The 22,573-nt window shown below is 45.6% G+C and overlaps 1 protein-coding gene across 1 annotated transcript; it reads right to left on the bottom strand.

The window, feature by feature from the left end:
• Positions 1-2,249: 2,249 nt before the first annotated feature.
• On the bottom strand, positions 2,250-21,263 carry LOC308298523 (prostaglandin reductase 1-like). Its single transcript, XM_080742147.1, has 9 exons — positions 21,221-21,263; positions 19,267-19,391; positions 18,657-18,702; positions 18,442-18,501; positions 16,939-17,106; positions 5,978-6,251; positions 5,688-5,793; positions 3,953-4,071; positions 2,250-3,609 (listed from the first exon to the last, which is right to left on the bottom strand). The coding sequence occupies exons 1-9, from the start codon at positions 21,235-21,237 to the stop codon at positions 3,499-3,501; spliced, it is 1,026 nt and encodes a 341-aa protein (XP_080598273.1). The 5' UTR covers positions 21,238-21,263; the 3' UTR covers positions 2,250-3,498.
• Positions 21,264-22,573: the final 1,310 nt, after the last annotated feature.

The raw sequence follows: 22,573 nt of genomic DNA, 5'->3' as shown, positions 1-22,573 counted from the left end.
CCCGCGACCCGATTCCGGATAAGCGGTTGAAGATGGATGGATGGATGGATGGCACATGAACAGTTTTTCTGGCAGCCTTTGATACAGCTACATGATATTGCCTTGTCCATTGATATAGGCCAGGCTGGCTCTGTAGATGGACAGGGGACTGCCTTCCCATCACTGAGAGACCATCCATATTCAGTGAAGCAAGGGATGTCTGGCTTTGCGATGTGTCCAGTTTTATCTCTTATGGCTGCAAGAGCAGCTCTTTTCAGGTGCAGGCCAAAGGCATTTTCTGTAGGTGGCAGCAGCTTCAACAGGGTTGATCGGTTATTTAGGAACTTGTACACTCTCAGCTTTGCCAGGTCAAAGTCCTCCGAATGGTCAGCTTTTGATGCATATACAGCTATCGTGAGGTCTCTAGCCTGATTCTTGACATCCTCTGAGAGGGAATAAGAGGAATTTTCACCAAACTCCTGAAGTGCAGGGAGATCTAGACCCATGCTGGTCTTGAACCATGCCTTCTTTCCAGTGAAAAAGGGATAGCTGGTGGTATCTCTGCCACTCAGGCTGTGAATAAAGGGCAGGGCACGACACTGTGCGAGTCCAAGGGCTGAGACCATGTGATGGATAGGAAGATATGCATCCTGCTCTGTTCTCACCCACAGCTCTGGAAGGTCTAGGAGGTGGGTGGCAGCATGATATAGATGCCTATATCATGCTGCCGCCATGGGAAGGCAGTCCCCTGTCCATCTACAGAGCCAGCCTGGCCTATATCAATGGACAAGGCAATATCATGTAGCTGTATCAAAGGCTGCCAGAAAAACTGTTCATGTGCGAAGAAGGGAATTGCATGCTACTTGGGGTGTCGTTGCCAAGGACTGGAGACAAGATGCAGCAGGATAGGTACACATGACAGTGATAGTGACTAGCAATTATTTGCATTATAATGCAGCCTGTTTTAATCATGTGTTCATTATAATTTCCCTGAAGCTGAAGTTGTTAGAAAGCATGTGCATGTCTATGTGTGAAAGACCCAAAAAGGCAGTTGCATTCATTTCATTGAGATAATCTCTCTCTTTTTTATTAATTTTTTAAATAAAAAAATATTTCTAAGATACATTGTTTTGGTCTCTGATTTTATCTGAAGTCATTGCTACAACTACATACAGTAGAATCGGACAGGAAATATAATATCTCGTTTACAGCCATTTTGACAACATGCAAACTCAAGAATAATACAGGTATAAGTCCTTTCTGTGCCATAAATCTTAGCAAATGGATTCATATTGCTTGTATTTGCAAAAGCAGTCAACAATCATGGTAGAAATTATGTTAAAGCTCTATTTTGGGAGTCCACCATCTTGCAAATATGCACAATAAAGGTCCAGACACACCCAATAATAAAATTAGCTATTCCATTGAGTCTCCCATGGTCAGACACCATGAAATAGACACCAAGTTTGCGTTTCTAGCTCATCTGGTTCAGAAGTTAGAGGCAAAACCTATTTTCTGGGTCCTTACATTATGGCGGCCATATTGTGGCGGCCATATTGGATTTCATGGAAACTTGCAATACAAAAAATGTTCATATGTATACCATTGATCAACCTGTGAAGTTTCGTGGAAATATCCCTCAGTTTAAAAATTTTCCCTATTCACCCCCCATTAAAACTAATAGGGGCTAATATTGAGGCGGCCATATTGGAACTTTGCCGTACAAATTGACCGGGTTGTCCATATAGGTTGTGATCCTACTGGGTCATAGATAATATTTCTGGTGGACAACCTTTTATGTCGGGGCAAATGCAGCACACCTTCCTTTGCCCCCTGGGTATAGACAAGAAACAAAAGTAGGCCTATATTGCATTTGCAACTGAGGTTAACGTTTTCCTAAATTTGAACAGTCAATCCCTTGAGCTCATCAAATGCATCTCACATTCTCATTGACAATAGAGTAGCAGCAGCAACATCCTCAACCATGGAAACAAGACCACACACACAGCCTTATGAAATTCAAATCAGTGTATAAAAATAGCCTCTTTTTCCCTGATCAAACAAAAACCTCCAGTAGGCAATCTGAGGCCAGTACACTGGATGCTTTATGTTTGACATAAAAAGGGTTTTCTCCCTTTCCCAGAATGATAATTCACAAACACATACGAATTAAGCTCTACACAATGTTATTATACAGTATTAACTTGATGAGAGGCCAAGACACAATTTAAGTGTTAGAACTTTGAATGACATGAGACAGACAGGAAAAGTTGTGTAAAAAAACGTTCTAAATGTGTATTTATTATAGAAAGGCCTCAGTAAACTTTCATATTTGACATATATATTGCAGAGAAGACAATTGTGCAACAAACTACAAAGTACAGAAACTAAGATAGTAGACCTTCAACCAAGCAACTATATCACAAACATTACATGGTATAACAAATATTAAAGTAAACAAAAAACGCACAATACTATTTATTTGGTGTACTAAGAGTTTACCCACTTTCTACCTGATGTACTTATTTTGCGCTTTTGTTATAAGTGAAAACAACCAAAGTTCAAACTTTCAATTAAGCTCACAACGCATTGCGAGGCATTGTAAGATCATAGATCGTCTATTTTTGATATTCATCATAAAACGAAGTATATCGTCACTGTCAGGTGGAAACCTTGTATGTCCAAAACTCTTCCTCTTTTATTATTTTAAAATACATTTTAAAATAGTGAAAATAGCCGCCAAGGTCACCACGCTTGGCGATGTGTTGTGAGATGTTGATTGGTTATTTTCACTACTTTGGTTTAACACACATGCATGATGAAGTTGGGCATTCATCTACAAAAAAAAAATTAAAAGTTGAAATATGGAGAATGAGATACAAGATTTCTGACCGACAGCAATGATATAATAGCCCCCCCCCCCCCCCCCCCCTTCCTGTGTTGCCTAGAACTGGAAATGGTTGTTGGGGTCATGTGATCACATGGGACTTTTTTCTTATTTCCACACAACAGCTCTTATTTCCACACAACAGGTACCGGTATATGGTTCAATATAAAAAATGAGTGGTATTCCCCTTTAAGTGGTTAAATGTGTGTTAATGTGGGTGTCAAAATCTCCAGTAAGTACTACCAGTAAGGCTCCCTAATCGGGAGATAAGCGACCGTAGGTCACTTATCTCCACAAATAGGGCAAAAATGTGTTTTGCCAAAATCTTCCTGATCCATGTTGATGACATGAGTGTAGACATACTGTGTAGTGATTTTCGTGATTTTAGGGCAAAATCTGTAGGAGCAGTGTCCAAAAATGTGTTTTTAAAAATCGGCCTGGAGGTGGCGCTATATGGGACAGATTCATGTTGATGGGATGAGTGTAGACATACTGTGTACCGATTTGCGTGATTTTAGGGCGAAAATTGTAGGAGCAGTGTCCAAAAATGTGTTTTGCAAGAATCGGCCTCATGGTGGCGCTAGAAGAGGGCCATGTGAGAAATGTTCAAAGTGTCTTGATCCTCGTTGGGATTAGACTTTGACAATGGCCTTGCCAATGTTTTCTCCCTGTAGCAATCCCATGAAAGCAGCTGGCATGTTTTCAAATCCTTCAGTAATATGCTCCCTGTACTTCACTTTACCCTGGAGGGATGAAATATGCATAACACAATCACACATCACAGTTATAATCACATTGCATGACTGTGGCCATAGATCTCCATCATGGCCACAGTCACAAGTCACAAATGTAAACATTTGCAAAGAATAAAAATAAAGCTATTAACAGAAAAATACAATTGTTTTTTACGTCTGATATTATGGCCAAAACATGTATTGAAGGTTCCGTTAAGGCTCATTATGATTACAGTATTCTAGTTTGCCCAATATTCAAACAACTAGAAGGCCAAAATGTCTCTAGCTTAAAACCAGAAAAGGGTACAAAAAGCGTAGAACATTAAACGAGAGAGTACTTTTCATAACTCACCTCCTTGACCCAGGCCATCAGCCTTCTGAGGGACTCAGGGTGTTTGTGTTCCCACCTACTCTGCATGAAGCCCTCCATCTTCAGCTGCTTGAAGATCATGGTGAGGTGAGGGTACGGCCCTGAGGGGGTACAAAAGAATGGGTGGTTGGATTGATTGATTCATCACTTAACAATCTAAAAGCTCAGAACTGATCAACTTGTGACGTGTTCTGAGCTTGTAGATCTGTTATTGTGGGCTCGCCTATAGGCGAGCACACTTTAGTTCTTGTCATTATTTATCTATCATGCATACTGTAGACGGGAACTTCGGTTCCGTTCTACTCCTACATACTTAGTGAGAAAATGAAAATAAAAACATCAATGTGTTCAGTTTACAGTGGCGAAGTGTGCTATTATTTTCTATAGCAATCGGCCAAATGGTGGCGCTGTAGGAAGCCTTCGAAAGTGCGATCTTTGAACAGGTATAGCTCATGCTGTGTTATACATACAGCCATGAAACCTGTATACACTTATGCGTCTCCTCATGCCGAACAACTTTTACCCTCTAACTTTTGACCTCTGACCTTTAGGTCTCCCACAATTCGGAATTATATGAAAAACAGTAAAAATCTATCTCCTCCTGGTTTTTTTTCGTTACGCGCACGAAACTTTTTTTTACATGAACTTTGGACCAATACGGTCAGATTTATCTCGGCGGATTTCTTTTAAAGTGAAATATCATTTTTTAATAATTCAATGTATATTGCGGTTTTATGCAAATTATTCTTCGGCCTCTAAATCATACATGCAAAGTTACACGTTCATGGCATTTGGCAAAGATGTAGAGGGTTAGTCAAAGTATCACTGAAACCAATTTTATTCCAATCGGCCAAAGGGGGGCGCTATACGAAGAGTTTGAAATTTCAAACTTCAAACGGGCATAAGTCATGACTCGTTTCGTTTGAAGTCATGCAACTTGCTTACACGCGTGCTTTGACTCGAGCGGAAGACATCTGTGTCATTGTTAAGTAACCGCCGCCCTTCGATTTTCCGCCATTTTGAGCAGTTTGTAAAACGCGTAAACCCGCTTTTATTCTGGAATTTTCGCTCCACGTGCACAAAACTTTTTTTACGTGAACTTTGGACCGATATCTAAAGATCTGTCAGATCGGATTTCTTTAAAATGTAAACATGCTTTTTTAATAATTCAATGAATATTGCAGTTTTATGCAAATTATTCTTCTGCCTCTAAATCATCTTGCAAGCACATTCCCAATAGGTCAAGGAATAGATACCACCCTTCTCACATTGGCCTGTTATAGCGCCACCAGCAGGTCAACTTTTGCACAACACATTTTTGGAACAAAATGGACCAATCTTTGACGTCAGTAACGTCAAAGAGAGCACTGCCTGCGATCTTGACATTGTGTACTTTTATAGCCATTATTTTCTGGCTTGAAGCGAGCCCACAATTGTTTCGAAGGAACAATATTTTCTAGTTTTATAATGAAAACCAAAATATTATCGGGAAGCCAGGTGTAAAGTCTCTGAGAAATGATGAGTGTATGACCTACAGTATGTCCAATGTTTGCAATACGGAACAGCGGCTCCCTCTAGTTTCAAACTCAAGTATAACATCAAATGCAAATATTCCCTTTCCCTACAGGAAATGTATAGAATTTCTAAGTCATTGTATTTGTCTTTCAATGACGGCCACACATGGATGCATGCTCAGAAGATGCAGGGAAAAGCAAACCTGTTTGTGGCGTGGTGTCATTGTACAAGGAAATGCCTCCACACACGGCTATCCTGCCATAGTTCTTCATCTGTGGCAAGGCAACACTGGAGAAAGGCCCTCCCACCTGCCCGCCAAGGAAAAGATTATCAGTTGGATGATTCCCCTCAAAATATTACCACCCTATAACACCCTCAAATAGGAAAAAAGTTCCTAATAACCCTATAAGAGACACAAATACATCCCAAGATTGTTTAATGGTAATGACGGATGAGGCACGTATGTATGTGTAATCGATTATGAATCATTACATTCTCAAAGTAGCAGTCATATCCATCTGAGGAGGCGTCTTTCAGGGCCTGGTCCAGTGACGCAACGCTTTTGTAGTTGAAGGCTTCATCAAAGCCCAGCTCTTTGAGGAAGGCCACCTTGGCATCGGAGCCTGCGCTGCCCACCACCTTGCAGCCCTTCAGCTTGGCGATCTGGCCGACCACAGAGCCCACTGCCCCAGCCGCTGCGTTCACCAGGAGGGTCTCCCCGGCCTTGAGCCCCAACACCTCCTCTATACCATACAGAGCAGTTAGACTGAAAGAGACAGAGACATTACATTTTATATGAAATATACTTGACAACAAGTTTTTCTCTCAAATACCTGGAATGCGCCCGAGTCGCCTTAGATTTTTAACCACTTTAACCATTATTGTATGCTTTAACTTTAGAAAAATAGCAGATATACAAGCTCACAGCGCGGCACAGAGTGCCGCGCTGCGAGCTTGTAGATCTACTATTTTTGAAAAATCGTGAAGATGTGTGCAAGTCTTTGAATATCTTTGACCCGATCTTTGACCCGACTTCTAAATCCTTCCTCTAAATCAGTGGTTCTCAAACTTTTTCATGTCAAGGACCCCCAGAATTACAGGTATTTAGCCACGGACCCCCATCTCAAAATATGTTGTCCCAGGGACCCCCCAGAAGCAAATATTTGAGTTACAAATGTTCGCTTTTAAATAGATATATTCAAAGACTTGCAAAGAAAAATCATGATTTTTCTAAAATAGCAGATCTACAAGCTCGCAGCGCGGCACTCGGTGCCGCGCTGTGAGCTTGTAGATCTGCTATTTTTCAATAGTTAAAGCAGTCAATAATCCTAGGCCTAAATGGGTTAAATGAAAAACTACAAATGTAGCGTAGGTTGTTAGCAAGTCAGTTACCCATCTGTTTCCTGCAAGTCTAGCCCTCAAAGCATGCTTCTTCAGAGCCAAGAGGGTGTGTTCACCCAGGCCTAAAAGCACCATGGCCATGAAAACATGATAACTAATTTGCTTTGGAAAACATCTGGAGCCCAGGTGTTTATTTTGTCAGAGGAAGATGAAACATCCAGCAGCCAGTCAAAAGAAAAAGTTCAGATAAACCAAAAACAACATCAACCTAACAACTTAACTACCATTGAAGTTGTTCAACAACACGATTCTGACTAATTTACCGTTGCAACTCGGCTTCTTCATATACACAAAACAACAGCTGATAGTGACTTCCAGATGATTTGTTTAAATGAAGCCTAGTGAGAATTCAAGTTGTTCTTGTTTCCTTCCTACACAAGCTTCGCCTTAACCTGTATTGATATACTGTAATTGCTTGTTGAAAACTAAATTACTAAACTAAAACTAAATCGATTAGTATGAACTTAAGCCCTAATATATATATATATATATATATATATATATATATATATATTGTGGAGACTGAACCCAAACCAAGGCACAAGAGAGCAAAGACAGTGTTGCCAACTCGGGCATTTATTGAACAGTTCTTATTTTACAACAGCATTGTAATGCAACGTAGCATGAATGAACAACATAAATGTGAATAACTGAAATTGTCTTTTAATAAATCAACACAAGGTTTTCCCTCTGGACGGGGCTGTCGTTTCTCCTCTTCGTGGGGCGGCCAGGGGGGTAGGTAAGAGTTACTTTAAAGGGGTTTCCCTCCACAGGAAACAGGCGAGTATAATTCCATTGTATAGTCTCTCTTCCCCACAGGCGCTAGGTGAGTATAGTTCCTCTCTACAGGTGACAGGTAAAGTATTTCTTTCCCATAGGTAATAGGTGAGTATAGTTCTTTTCCACAGGCGACAGGTAATAGGTGAGTATAGTTCTTTTCCACAGGTGACAGGTAATAGGTGAGTAGGTGCCCGCTCTTTACACAAATCCGTCTAATTCTCTATCTTCTAAATAAAATGAACACGGGGTATAATGGGCCTGGGGCCAGAGAATTTCTGGATACTAGTAAGGTTTTAAGGGAAGTGAGATATACTCAACAAAATAGGAATAGGGGTGGCTCGCTGGGGGTCCGGAAGGTAAGGCTGTGGTCTCCTTTTCCAGGTCCTTCTCCTCAGCTCGCCGAGTACACACTCTCCAGTGATAGGTACACACTCCACAGTGAGTCAGGTTTGCGCTCCTCATTGATCCAGGTACACACTCCTCAGTGTCAGTCCGCTCCCAGTCCATGCCTAGAAGTAATGAGTAGAAGGAACATTACTATAATGCACTTTACACAGTAACATGCTTTGGAGAGGGAAATATGGTGGCTCTTACCGCCTGTCTGCCCATGATCAGCTTGTCAGAGACTCCCAGCACAGACTGAAGGGGAGAGCGAGCTCAGTACTTATGCACCCCTGTGTTGGGTGGGGCCCACAGGTGCATACGCTTGTGCCTGATGAAGCGTGTGGGCCGGCAGGTAACGCCCGTCAATCACTTGGCCCACACAGTGTGTTGGTCTGCTAGGGCTCGCTCTCCCATCCAGGGTGCGCTTCTTTGACATGCAGGGCCTACCTGGCGGGCGGTGTCCGAACGAACCACCACACATCCCCCCCCTTAAGTTTGCTACTGGTTCGCAAACTTGCCGCTCTTCCTCATAGAGCCTGGACAGGGCATCGGCATGGGGAATATCCTTCCCTGGTTTATGCTCCACCTCAAAGTTGTAATCCTGCAACTCCAGAAACCAACGTGTTATTCTCTTATTAGTGTCCTTACTTTTAGCCATCCATTTCAATGGTGCGTGGTCCGTTATGAGAGTGAAACGCCTTCCCCACAAATAATAGCGTAGGTGGGGTATGGCCCACTTAATAGCAAGAGCCTCTTTCTCTATCGTTGCATAATTAAGTTCATGCTTTAAGAGCTTTCTGCTAATGAAGACTATTGGGTGCTCTTCGTCATCAATGACTTGCGAGAGCACGGCCCCGAGGCCTGTGTTCGAGGCGTCGGTGTGGAGTAAAAAATTCTTACCGAAGTCCGGGGTTTTTAGGACCGGCTCATCGCAGAGCTTCAGTTTGAGGCCTCGGAACACGGCCTCGGTCTCCTCTGTCCAGCGCAGCATATTGGGCCGACTTTGTCGGGTCATCTCGTACAAGGGAGCTGCAAGGGTAGCATAGTTATTTATGAACTTGTTATAGTAGGACATGATTCCCAAGAATGACTTTAACTGCTTCTTGCTGACGGGTTTGGGCCATTCGCGTATACGCTCCACTTTGCGTAATTGGGGTTTTACGCACCCGCGCCCAATAGTGAAACCCAAATATTCGGCCTCATACAGACCTATTCGGCACTTCTTGGCGTTGGCGGTCAGACCCGCTCGTCGGAGAGCTCCCAGGACTGCTTCGATGTGATGGAGGTGATTCTCCCAGGTGCTGCTGTGGATCACAATGTCATCTAAATATGCGGCGGCATAGAGATGATGGGGCCTTAATACTCGGTCCATGAGTCTCTGAAATGTTGCGGGGGCACCGTGTACCCCGAACGGTAAGACAGTATATTGGAACAGCCCTTCAGGGGTAGAGAAGGCTGTTTTCTCTTTGGTTTCTTTTGTAAGGGGCACTTGCCAATAGCCTTTTGTCAAATCGAGGGTGCTTACAAATCGAGCGGGGCCCAGCCGCTCGATTAATTCATCTACCCGGGGCATGGGGTAAGCATCAAAATTTGAAATCTCATTTAATTTACGGAAATCATTGCAGAACCGGATTGTGCCGTCCGGCTTGGGGACCAGCACAATGGGACTCGACCAGGCACTGTGTGACTCCTCTATAATTCCCAGTTGTAGCATATTTGTTACCTCCTCTTTTACGGCTCCTCGCCGGGCCTCTGGGATACGGTACGGACGTTGTCTCACTATTTTCCCCGGGGTTGTTTGGATGTCGTGCGCAATAGCGTGGGTACGGCCCGGCAGTTCTGAGAACCGGTCCGCATTCCTGCTCAGAAGCTCACGTATATCTTGCGCCTGAGCTGGGGACAGTTCCTCTCCAATAGGGACTGGAGGCGGGTTCTGAGAGGAGAGAGTGGTTAGTAGGGCCGGGAGAGCGACAGGAGGCACAACGTGCCACTTTTTCAGCAGATTAATATGGTAAATTTGCATAGTTTTCCGCCGCCCTATTTGGCGCACGCGGTAGTTGACCGGGCCCAGTTTCTCCATAATTTCGTATGGCCCTTGCCATTTTGCGAGAAATTTACATTCGCTCGTGGGAATGAGCACCAGCACTTTTTCGCCCACCTCAAAGCTCCGCAGCGTGGCGCCTCGGTTGTACACCCTGCACTGGGCGCGCTGCGCTTGTTCCATGTGTTCACGAACGAGCGGCCAGATCTTCTTGGCTCTCTCCTGTAATTGTTCAACATGGTCAATGACAGAACGATGTGGGGAAGGTTGGCTTTCCCAGGTTTCCTTTGCTATATCCAACAGCCCCCGTGGCTGCCGTCCATATAGCAATTCAAACGGGGAGTACCCCGTAGACGCTTGAGGCACCTCCCGTATGGCGAACAACACCAGCGGAATCAAGCGATCCCAATCTTTGCCATCTATATCTATCAACTTTTTTAACATCTGCTTTAAACTTTTATTAAAGCGTTCCACTAATCCGTCCGATTGCGGGTGAAAGATAGAGGTCTTTATTTTATCTATTTTAAGCCATTTATAGAGTTCGGTGATGACGCGAGACATGAAACATGTGCCTTGATCCGATAAAATGGCATCGGCTATTCCGACCCGGCTGAATAGCATGAAGAGCTCGTGCGCCACTGCTCTGGCTGTAGCGGCTCTCAGGGGTATTGCCTCGGGGTACCGAGTTGCATAGTCTAGTATTACCAATATATATTTGTGTCCCCGAGCCGATTTGGGGAGGGGGCCGACTATATCCATACCAATGCGGCTGAATGGGGTGGAAATGATAGGCATAGGTATGAGAGGGTTACGTTGGAAAGGACGGGGTGCGGTGAGCTGGCATACACCGCAGCCTTTGCAGAAGTCCTCTACTGCTCGTTTTATGCCTGGCCAATAAAACCGTGCATTGATGCGATCGGTGGTTTTCTTCACGCCCAGGTGCGCCCCCAGCTGGTGCGTGTGGGCCAAATACAATACTCTGGTGACATATTCTTTTGGCACGAGCAGCTGTTCTATCACGTCCCCAGTGTTGTTCCGCCACCCTCTATACAGTAAATCCCTCCGCACAAAGAAATAGGGGGAAATTAATTCACTCACCCCTTCACATAGTTTCCCATCAATCGCGCTGACGTTCCTCCGAGCATTTTCCAGGTTCGGATCGTTCCACTGTTGTGTGGCGAAGTCCCCTCTGAGCGGAGAGCTCTCATCCTCCTCTTCGGGGAAGTCAGGCCACGCCACCGGCTCTGGCTCTTCTGACGAGGTGCCCCGCGGCGCTTCCTCCGCCTCGGGTGCATCTCCCTGCAGCTCCTCGTCTGGAGAGGGTTCGCTCTCTGGTCCCTCTGAGTCGGCGCGGAAGACCGGGCACGCGGGCAATGAGTTCCTCCAACGGGGGCCCGGCCGGATCTTTCTTCTTCGCCGCGGCCGCGGCGGTCCTCTGCCCCCCGGGTTCCAATGTCTCTCAAACAGCACACAGTCCGTGCCGATGAGCAGTGGGACCGGTAGGTTAGGTACAATTCCAGCTTCCACTTCGACATCTCCTTTGGTGGATTGGACGCGTATCAGCGTCGTTGGGTAGGAGCGCACATCCCCATGCACACAGCTGACCGGCATACGGCTGGAGGTGGGACGCCCGGCATGCTCAGCGTGTACCAGCGTGACGACGCTCCCCGAGTCGAGAAGAGCCTGGGTGTCCACTCCGTCAATTCTCACCGGCAGGTTGGAGTGGCGCCGCCGCTGGCTCCCGGAGTGAAGGCAGGGGCGTCGGCCGTCGGAGGCGGCGGTGGCGGATGGCATGGATACGTCCCGGTCTCGGTCCGGGCAGGACCATGCGATATGATCCGCTTTCCCGCAGACGTAGCACCGGCGTGATGTCTGCGGTTGGCTTCGGGCAGTCCGCTCTGTGGCGGCTCGTCTCGTAGTAGTAGGCGACAGGGGAGTAGCCGGAGGCCGCGAGCGGTCCCGGTTGTAACGTGCCTCCCCCGTCCCTCTGGGAATCTCTGACTTTGTGCTCCTCATCATCTCTGTACTCACTTGGTGATTTTCCAGGAGCGCAACCAGGGCCTCCACGGAATTTGGGCTCACCTGTGAGGCATAGCGGCGGGCATCAGGCGGCAGGGAACGTATACATTTGTCTATGACAATTCTCTCAATCAGTGGCGGGTCACCGGCCGTAGTCAGCCACCCATGAGTTAGGCGGAGGAGAGCGGCTATTTGGGGCCGAGGCGGCAGCGCCGCTTGCATGTTCCACCCATGGAAGCGCTGGGCTCGGGCCGGCATACTATAACCTTGACTAGCCAAGATAGCTGCTTTCAGGCGCCTATATTCACGGGCCTCTGCCAGGGGTAGGTCACGGCACACACGTTGGGCTTCTCCTGAGAGGAAAGGAGCGATGATGCTGCCCCAGTCGGGGACGGGCCATCGTTCCCGGGCAGCGGTGCGCTCGAACACCTCCAGGAAGGCTTCAATATCATCATCGGGGGACAGTTTCGTTAACACTTCTCCAGGCGAACGTGTGGGATTAACGTTTTGGTCAATTTGGATTTTCTCTATTAATTTAGTCACCGCTTGCTGTAATTCGGCCTGGCTCTGTAACAGAGCGTCTAGGGCCGGTGTGGTTGTCATATTGCGTCTAGGTGAGGTTCAGTACCCGTATTCTGCACACCATGTGTGGAGACTGAACCCAAACCAAGGCACAAGAGAGCAAAGACAGTGTTGCCAACTCGGGCATTTATTGAACAGTTCTTATTTTACAACAGCATTGTAATGCAACGTAGCATGAATGAACAACATAAATGTGAATAACTGAAATTGTCTTTTAATAAATCAACACAAGGTTTTCCCTCTGGACGGGGCTGTCGTTTCTCCTCTTCGTGGGGCGGCCAGGGGGGTAGGTAAGAGTTACTTTAAAGGGGTTTCCCTCCACAGGAAACAGGCGAGTATAATTCCATTGTATAGTCTCTCTTCCCCACAGGCGCTAGGTGAGTATAGTTCCTCTCTACAGGTGACAGGTAAAGTATTTCTTTCCCATAGGTAATAGGTGAGTATAGTTCTTTTCCACAGGTGACAGGTAATAGGTGAGTATAGTTCTTTTCCACAGGTGACAGGTAATAGGTGAGTAGGTGCCCGCTCTTTACACAAATCCGTCTAATTCTCTATCTTCTAAATAAAATGAACACGGGGTATAATGGGCCTGGGGCCAGAGAATTTCCGGATACTAGTAAGGTTTTAAGGGAAGTGAGATATACTCAACAAAATAGGAATAGGGGTGGCTCGCTGGGGGTCCGGAAGGTAAGGCTGTGGTCTCCTTTTCCAGGTCCTTCTCCTCAGCTCGCCGAGTACACACTCTCCAGTGATAGGTACACACTCCACAGTGAGTCAGGTTTGCGCTCCTCATTGATCCAGGTACACACTCCTCAGTGTCAGTCCGCTCCCAGTCCATGCCTAGAAGTAATGAGTAGAAGGAACATCTATCTATCTATAAATGCGAGAAGTCTCTGCGTGTGTGTGTGTTTGTAATCCGCGTATCTCGAGAACCGTTCGTCCCACCGGCTTCAGATTCGGCACGCGCGGGTCTCGACCCGACCCGACGCGCGGTTTTCCCAAACCGGCGCGAAACGTTCGGAATCTCCTTATGCGGGGTTGATTGTTGACATCAGGCTGTTTCTGAGGAAATCGGCGAAAGCTCTGACTCATTGTGACATCACTTCATAAAAGGCTCTGACATCACGTACGCCACATGAGTCAACAAAAAATCTCTGTGAGTGTGTATGTATGTAGGTAATCCACGTATCTCGAGAACCGTTCGTCCCACGGGCACGCGCGTTCTCCATATGGGCATAAAATGAATGCCCCCATATGAGAACCGTTCGTCCCACGGGCACGCGCGTTCCGTCCCACGGGCACGCGCGTTCTCCATATATGGGCATAAAATGAATGCCCCCATATATGGGCATAAAATGGATAAAGGGACACAGACAGACAGATTCAGAGATCTCCGAGAACCGTTCGTCCCACGGGCACGCGCGTTCCGTCCCACGGGCACGCGCGTTCTCCATATATGGGCATAAAATGAATGCCCCCATATATGGCCACGGCACGGAGTGCAGTGCCGGGTCTCGACCCGACCCGACGCGCGGTTTTCCCAAACCGGCGCGAAACGTTCGGAATCTCCTTATGCGGGGTTGATTGTTGACATCAGGCTGTTTCTGAGGAAATCGGCGAAAGCTCTGACTCATTGTGACATCACTTCATAAAAGGCTCTGACATCACGTACGCCACATGAGTCAACAAAAAATCTCTGTGAGTGTGTATGTATGTAGGTAATCCACGTATCTCGAGAACCGTTCGTCCCACGGGCACGCGCGTTCTCCATATGGGCATAAAATGAATGCCCCCATATGAGAACCGTTCGTCCCACGGGCACGCGCGTTCTCCATATATGGGCATAAAATGAATGCCCCCATATATGGGCATAAAATGGATAAAGGGACACAGACAGACAGATTCAGAGATCTCCGAGAACCGTTCGTCCCACGGGCACGCGCGTTCCGTCCCACGGGCACGCGCGTTCTCCATATATGGGCATAAAATGAATGCCCCCATATATGGGCATAAAATGGATAAAGGGACACAGACAGACAGATTCAGAGATCTCCATATATGGGCGTGAAATGGATGCAAATAGACAGATATCTCCATATATGGGCATATATGGGCAGACGTACGCCACATGAGTCAACAAAAAATCTCTGTGAGTGTGTATGTATGTAGGTAATCCGCGTATCTCGAGAACCGTTCGTCCCACGGGCACGCGCGTTCTCCATATATGGGCATAAAATGAATGCCCCATATGAGAACTGTTCGTCCCACGGGCACGCGCGTTCTCCATATATGGGCATAAAATGAATGCCCCCATATGACCGACGCGCGGTTTTCCCAAACCGGCGCGAAACGTTCGGAATCTCCTTATGCGGGGTTGATTGTTGACATCAGGCTGTTTCTGAGGAAATCGGCGAAAGCTCTGACTCATTGTGACATCACTTCATAAAAGGCTCTGACATCACGTACGCCACATGAGTCAACAAAAAATCTCTGTGAGTGTGTATGTATGTAGGTAATCCACGTATCTCGAGAACCGTTCGTCCCACGGGCACGCGCGTTCTCCATATGGGCATAAAATGAATGCCCCCATATGAGAACCGTTCGTCCCACGGGCACGCGCGTTCCGTCCCACGGGCACGCGCGTTCTCCATATATGGGCATAAAATGAATGCCCCCATATATGGGCATAAAATGGATAAAGGGACACAGACAGACAGATTCAGAGATCTCCGAGAACCGTTCGTCCCACGGGCACGCGCGTTCCGTCCCACGGGCACGCGCGTTCTCCATATATGGGCATAAAATGAATGCCCCCATATATGGGCATAAAATGGATAAAGGGACACAGACAGACAGATTCAGAGATCTCCATATATGGGCGTGAAATGGATGCAAATAGACAGATATCTCCATATATGGGCATATATGGGCAGACGTACGCCACATGAGTCAACAAAAAATCTCTGTGAGTGTGTATGTATGTAGGTAATCCGCGTATCTCGAGAACCGTTCGTCCCACGGGCACGCGCGTTCTCCATATATGGGCATAAAATGAATGCCCCATATGAGAACTGTTCGTCCCACGGGCACGCGCGTTCTCCATATATGGGCATAAAATGAATGCCCCCATATATGGGCATAAAATGGATAAAGGGACACAGACAGACAGATTCAGAGATCTCATACGGCATAAAGGGACACAGACAGACACACAGACAGACGGATACAGAGATCTCCATAAATGGGCATAAAATGGACGCAAATGGCATATATGGGCATAAAATTTACGCAGAATCACAAAGATCTCCATATACGGGCATAAAGGGACACAGACAGACAGATTCAGAGATCTCCATATATGGGCGTGAAATGGACGCAAATAGACAGATATCTCCATATATGGGCATATATGGGCATAAAATGGACCCAGAACTATATCTGCAGTGATCTCCATATATGGACATAAAATGGACGCTGACAGACAGACAGATAACAGATATCTCCATATATGGGCATAAATGGACACAGGCAAACAGATGGTCAAAACGGGTCCTATGACAACAGGTATAATGGGGTTTGCATTAAAGGGCGGGGCATTCATTCCCTATTTACGTTGTTCCGAGTTGGCCAGGTCGCCGACTAGACGCTGGGCCGCCCGAAGGGCGGCCCAGCTTCTAGTTACTATAATGCACTTTACACAGTAACATGCGGTGGAGAGGGAAATATGGTGGCTCTTACCGCCTGTCTGCCCATGATCAGCTTGTCAGAGACTCCCAGCACAGACTGAAGGGGAGAGCGAGCTCAGTACTTATGCACCCCTGTGTTGGGTGGGGCCCACAGGTGCATACGCTTGTGCCTGATGAAGCGTGTGGGCCGGCAGGTAACGCCCGTCAATCACTTGGCCCACACAGTGTGTTGGTCTGCTAGGGCTCGCTCTCCCATCCAGGGTGCGCTTCTTTGACATGCAGGGCCTACCTGGCGGGCGGTGTCCGAACGAACCACCACAATATATATATATATATATATATAATATCATATATTGCCGTAAAAAAATATTGGAAATAGCTGATCTAAAGGCTCAGAACATGTCCAAAATAGGGATGGTGGTTAACTGAAAATGTATTTCTTTCCCGAAAATAGATAATTCTATTAAAAGTGATTGTTAATTCATTAAATCAATTCGTTTTATTAAGTGCTGCACCCCTGTAGTGGGGGAACTGCAAAACAGTCCCAACTTTTATCTTACCCTGGCATACCCACAGTGCCCAGGGCCAGGGACATAGGGATGTCTTGAGGCCAGTCACTCATGATGGGAATCAGGTCTGTCCCATCGGACACTGTATGGGTCCTCCAGCCACCCCGACCAACAACATGACTGCCCACTGGAAACGCTGGGTTGTTACTCTGGATGACCCTGTGCAAATTGGAAGGAGGAACAATAATGAAACATCATTCTTAACTGTCATAAACATTCTAATCTGTATAGAACATTGCTGTAGGAACATTTGATTTACCCTCAATCGACATGAAAATATTCGGCTTTGAGATAATTTTAGTACACCCTAATCTGTAATTCTACCACTTTTTCGAGTCACGTGTTCAAATACTGGATTCTGATTGGCCAAATTCCGGAGGTTATGAGAGAACTACTGCCGCAAAGTTGTGTGAGGACTTGTCCGAGATCAATGAGCCTCAGTGTACATCCGGGGACTTCAGGAGGTAGTCGGAACACCTTTCCCCCAACCAACAAATGACCGTGGCAACGGTCCTATGTTCACTAACGTGCATGCTATAGTCGCCGATTTATTTGGATCCAATGCAATCCGCCAACTTTAAAGCCCCTTTTCTCTGAACCTATGCCTTTCTGGAAGCGAACAGCCTCTATTTACGGCCGGAACGGTACTTCTAACTGACGTTAGCTTAGCTGTAAGCTAGACGCATGGATTAGTATGGAGTTGGCGCCATCTGTTGGTGAGTAGAAGATGTTGTTGGTGGAACTATCTGCTGTCTCGCGGAAGTTTTATAGGCAATAATGATTGTAACTTAAGATCCTTGCAAGTTACAACTATGTGTTTTCTTTCATGTATAAGGGAAAAAGTGGTAGAAAAGCTATTTACCACTCGGGGTCGGACATTATGCTCTGATAATGTCCTGTGTTAGGGTGTTATCGGACTCGGCTTCGCCTCGTCCGATAACACCCTAACACAGGACATTATCAGAGCATAATGTCCTCTCACTCGGGGTAAATTGCTTACTTAGTCAGATATTGGTGAAAATGGCATGTATAGATGGAACACGGAATGAGCAGCCTCAGCTCCCTTTTTCTTATTTTGAGGCTTTTATGCCTTTATTGATAGGACATAATCTATCAAAAATGGGGAGAGCGATGGGGAGTGACACGCAGCAAAGGTCGTCAGGTCGGTAGAGTGTGATAGCACGATAGACGTAGACGTGAGCATGATCTTACAATTGTGTCATCTTTGAGGCCTGTGGAAAAGTATTATCAAGCGGTAATTTGTTCTACATGATTGCGTTCTTGCAAGTCCTCTCACTGAAATAAATCTGGTAGAACTCTCAGAACACACGGCCAAGAAGTCTGTCATTGTATTTATTCGGAATTACTGAGCATCAAAGGCCTTGGAAATTAACAGCAGGTGCAGTGCATATTCTGTTCCAGTAAATGTCAGACATGCATGTCACACAGGGTAAACAAAACCGCCTTTTCTGTTTGTGTGTGTGCGTGTCTTACTTTGCCACTTGAGTTCCAATCATGACATCTCCCTCGTTCATGCGAACTCTGCTGAAAGGCCTGCAGTGAAAAACAATGCAATGATCACAGAACCTCTAAAGGTACAACACATTACATTTCAATTTACTGGCTAAAAGGATAATTATAAGAGTTGTTTTGTGCTCTTTTATCTCTTCTAGATGCATGAAAGGTAGATGAAAATATTTCCAACTAACCTCATGTATGGATCCACAGTGAGAAAAGTGGCTTCCAAAAGCACCTCTGCAAAAAGAACAGATGCGTCACTTAGTATTTACACATACAAAAGTAAAAAATAGGTCCATCAGGATACTGTGGGAATTTCATAGGTGTATGATACGGATATTATCCAGACATTGTTGAATCCAACTGTACATATTTTCAGTCTGTACATAGTACATACAGTATATAAATATATATATAAAAAAATATATAATATACTCTATAGCTATAGATGTATATTTATGTATTAACTGGTGATAGATTAGAGAACATTTATACTTATATATCTATAGAATATACATGTTAACTCAGTCAGAACATGTGTAGATGTGTAGTGTCAGACTCTAGTCAAAGTCTATTTATTTTATGTTATTATCTTATTCGTACCTCTCTACCTACAGTACAGTATTTGTTTCATGCTTACAGCTGTTGCTATGACACCAGAACTTCCCCCACTGTAGACCAATAGATTTATCTGACCTTACACTAAAGTTATAAAGTAAGTACAAAGTACAACAAAGTTGCCAGTGTTCTAAACTGAACACCAGAAAGGTATTAGCCTCTGGCATAGTATTGAATTTTTACCTCCATCTTTTGGCTCAGGGAGCTGCTCCAGTTTCAGTTCAAAGTCACTGTTCTTGGGGAAGCCCTCAAAGTGCTTGGTCAGAATCCACGTCTTAGCTTGGACCATGGTTCTTTGTTTTGGACAGCTGCAAGAGATGTTATGGAAGTTAGTCAGTTACTGACAGGCAGCGCTGCAGAGGAATTCTGGATCACACAGGATGTTGAGGCAAACTGAGTCAGAGCCAGTTTGTGTTTCTAAGATGAGTTTAGATGAGCTCATGGGAGAAGTACAATACATTAAACACTCAGGTTGGTGGTCGAGTACATAGTACTTAATATGGGGAGAGTGTCATAGGACTAGGAGTAGACAATGCTGTACTCAAAACATTAAATACCAGGCCTGCTTGCCATGGCCGCTCGATTCTATAATATTCAGATAGCAGCAGAAGTTCAGACAAATAACAAGGTCAAGGGTGAGCATGATAGACAGCCCAATAGTACCTTACCTAACAGTTAATATAAGAAATTATTCCAGAGCACCATATGTCACCACCATCATGTCTTTTTCTTTTCTAATAATTTTTATCCCACGATTTTTGTAACCCATTTTTTCACCCAGTGCCAATTGCCTAAGCTGTAATCCTGGGCTCTGCTCTCCTAGCCTCGCAAGCCATCCCGAGTTACGTCATCACTAGCCTCGGAAACCCAGACTTTTATTTTGGCGATAGGAAGAAAATCACCAATGTGCTTCCTTCCCTGTGGAGGGCCCTGAACTGAGCTCAGAATGATGCTTCCTTCAGTGCATGAGGAGTGAGCAAGCCGCTTCTTTTCACCTGACAGGGGGAGCTTCCCCGGTTGGACGTAGTGTGTGGAAGGAAGGAACACGTTATTCCAACCAGTTCCTTTCCCTTCCATCAGGTGCCCCGGCTAGCCAGGGGGAGGCATTATAGAGACTTACTGCATGTTTTTGTGAGGTTATCTACCCTAGGAGAGACAGGGAGAACATGCAAACTCCACACAGAAAGGCCCTTTTGCCAACCCCACCTAGGGTGTGGGTGCTGATGACGCGGAGGAGGGAACATGCCCCCCAGCGGGTAACCCAGGACCTTCTAGCTGTGAGGCGACAGCGCTACCGACCATGCCCCTCTCCACCACTATCAGGTCTTGTCAAAAGTCAATGCATTCACTCACTGAGATCATCATATAATTACACATGATCACAAACATCTGTAAAAGACTGAACTTTCAATCCAACCCTGCAATTTTAATGAGGACTAGGGGATGTACATCGAGAGGGTGAGACAGTGAGTTCAGCCTTGGGGATGTTTTTGGGGGGAGAAATGGAATGTACAGCCAGTGTGGTCTGTTTAGTGTGGAAATAGCAATAGCAGGGTTTGTGGTTGGTTACAGACAGTATGTCACATTAGACAAACAAACAGACAGACAGACAGACAGACAGACAGACAGATACACACACGCACGCACGCACGCACGCACGCACACACACACACACACACACACACACACACACACACACACACACACACACACACACACAGCAAGCTCTGTTTAGCGTTTACACAATGCTGTACGGTACCCCTCCAACTGGGTATATGTTCCCCATTTTCAACTGTTTTTATTTTACTTGTGACACAATGCTTTAATTGGCAATGTAAAAGTATATTTTCCCATGCCAATAAAGCTCCTTTGAATTGAAATTGAATTACAAGAAGTTTCTAATCTAGTCTAGTCTAGTAGTCTACTACTCCAATAGCAAAACAGATGTGCATGGGCAATACACATGTGTGCAAACGTTATGGATATTTTTAACTTAACCACTTGGCCAGCACAGCTAACGCCTTTTGAGGGCAGATTCATTGTACCAGATCATCAACCAAGACATATGCTATCTATCTAAAGTTATCAAAGTTAATTCTCTATGTGTAAGCGCAAAGAATCAAATTAGATTACTTACCAGTCGCCGTTCTCCATACGAATAGAGGACTGACCGGCGCTCAGAGAAATCAACAAAAGGGAAAGCGTGGGTGGAGAGGAGGGGCTTGAGAGGTCCAACCTCCAGTGATGTAAAGTAATAAGTACTTTTACTCAAGTCAAGTAGTGTACTTGAGCACAATTTTGAGATTGTACTTTACTTGAGCATTTCCAATTTTCAATACTTTTAATCTACTCCACTATACATCTCGGATCCAAATATTGTACTTTTACTCCGAGCTACATTTATATGAAAACTTTAGTTACTAGTTAGCCTACTTTGTAGATAATTTATTATAATTAAATCACTTCAGCATGTCGGCCTTTTGAAAATAGCAGATTTACAAGCTCACAACAATGTGTCGTGATGGATGGGACGCATTGTAGATTTTTATACATTTGAACACTTGTGAAAAAATGGGACATTCTGTCATCTGTATATGAGTACTTTCTACGTTTTAATACAAACACTTTTGTACTTTTACTCAAGTCAATTTTGAATTACTTGTTGTAAACTGTAACAGTCAGTCAGAGTAGGCTACTTCTACATTGCATACTTTCACTCAAGTAAAACATGATGTGAGTACTTTTTCCACCGATAACGGACCGCTGACGCGTGATTACGGATCCAACTGGGAAAGATGGATGGAAACGGCATAGAGCGCTCGTTTTCACAGTTATTGTCCACGACACTGCAAGCGGCGCGAAGGCCAGCGGACCTTGGTCCTGCTCTTCGCCCCCGAGCGCCGCAGGCGCGAGTGGCCGCGAAGAGCGGGCCAGGGCCGCGCGGCCGGCGGAGCGCCGCGCGAGTTACGAAGCCGTGGTGAATGCAATCGTTATATTTGGGCAAGCGCACGATAAACGCCATGATAATTGGGTTTTGGTGCACCTCGCGCGGTCCAAGTGACTACAACGGAGCGCTCCCTACGTCCGGTTCAGCCAATCACAAGCTTCAAAAATGAGTCCGGGGCGTGGTTATCCATCTTTCCCAGTTGGACCCGTAATCACGCACCGCTGACAGCCTCTAGATGTGATGTGATTGGTTGAGGAAGTTGAGCGTTGTGACGCATGACGAAATAAGTGACAGAACGTGAAACGTCGTTTATTTCGTTTGCAGCGCGGGCGTTTCATTGACATTCAAAACAGGCCGACGTCAACGACATATACTGCTCCAAAATAGTTCTTTCTTCGCCTCTTCTTGTTGTTGGTAAGATAAATACAAACATACTCACTCACTCACTGTTTGCAGTTAACGGGAGCTGAGGTCGTCATGTGAAAACTTAGGCAGGCGACGTTATGTTAGCTAAATGTGATGTTGCTAATGTAGCCCATAATG

Source organism: Nannobrachium achirus (genome assembly GCF_963921795.1).
Source record: "Nannobrachium achirus genome assembly, chromosome: 14".
NCBI lineage: Eukaryota > Metazoa > Chordata > Actinopteri > Myctophiformes > Myctophidae > Nannobrachium > Nannobrachium achirus.
Note: the sequence above shows the minus strand (reverse complement) of the source record. Positions and strands in the feature narration are given on the sequence as shown.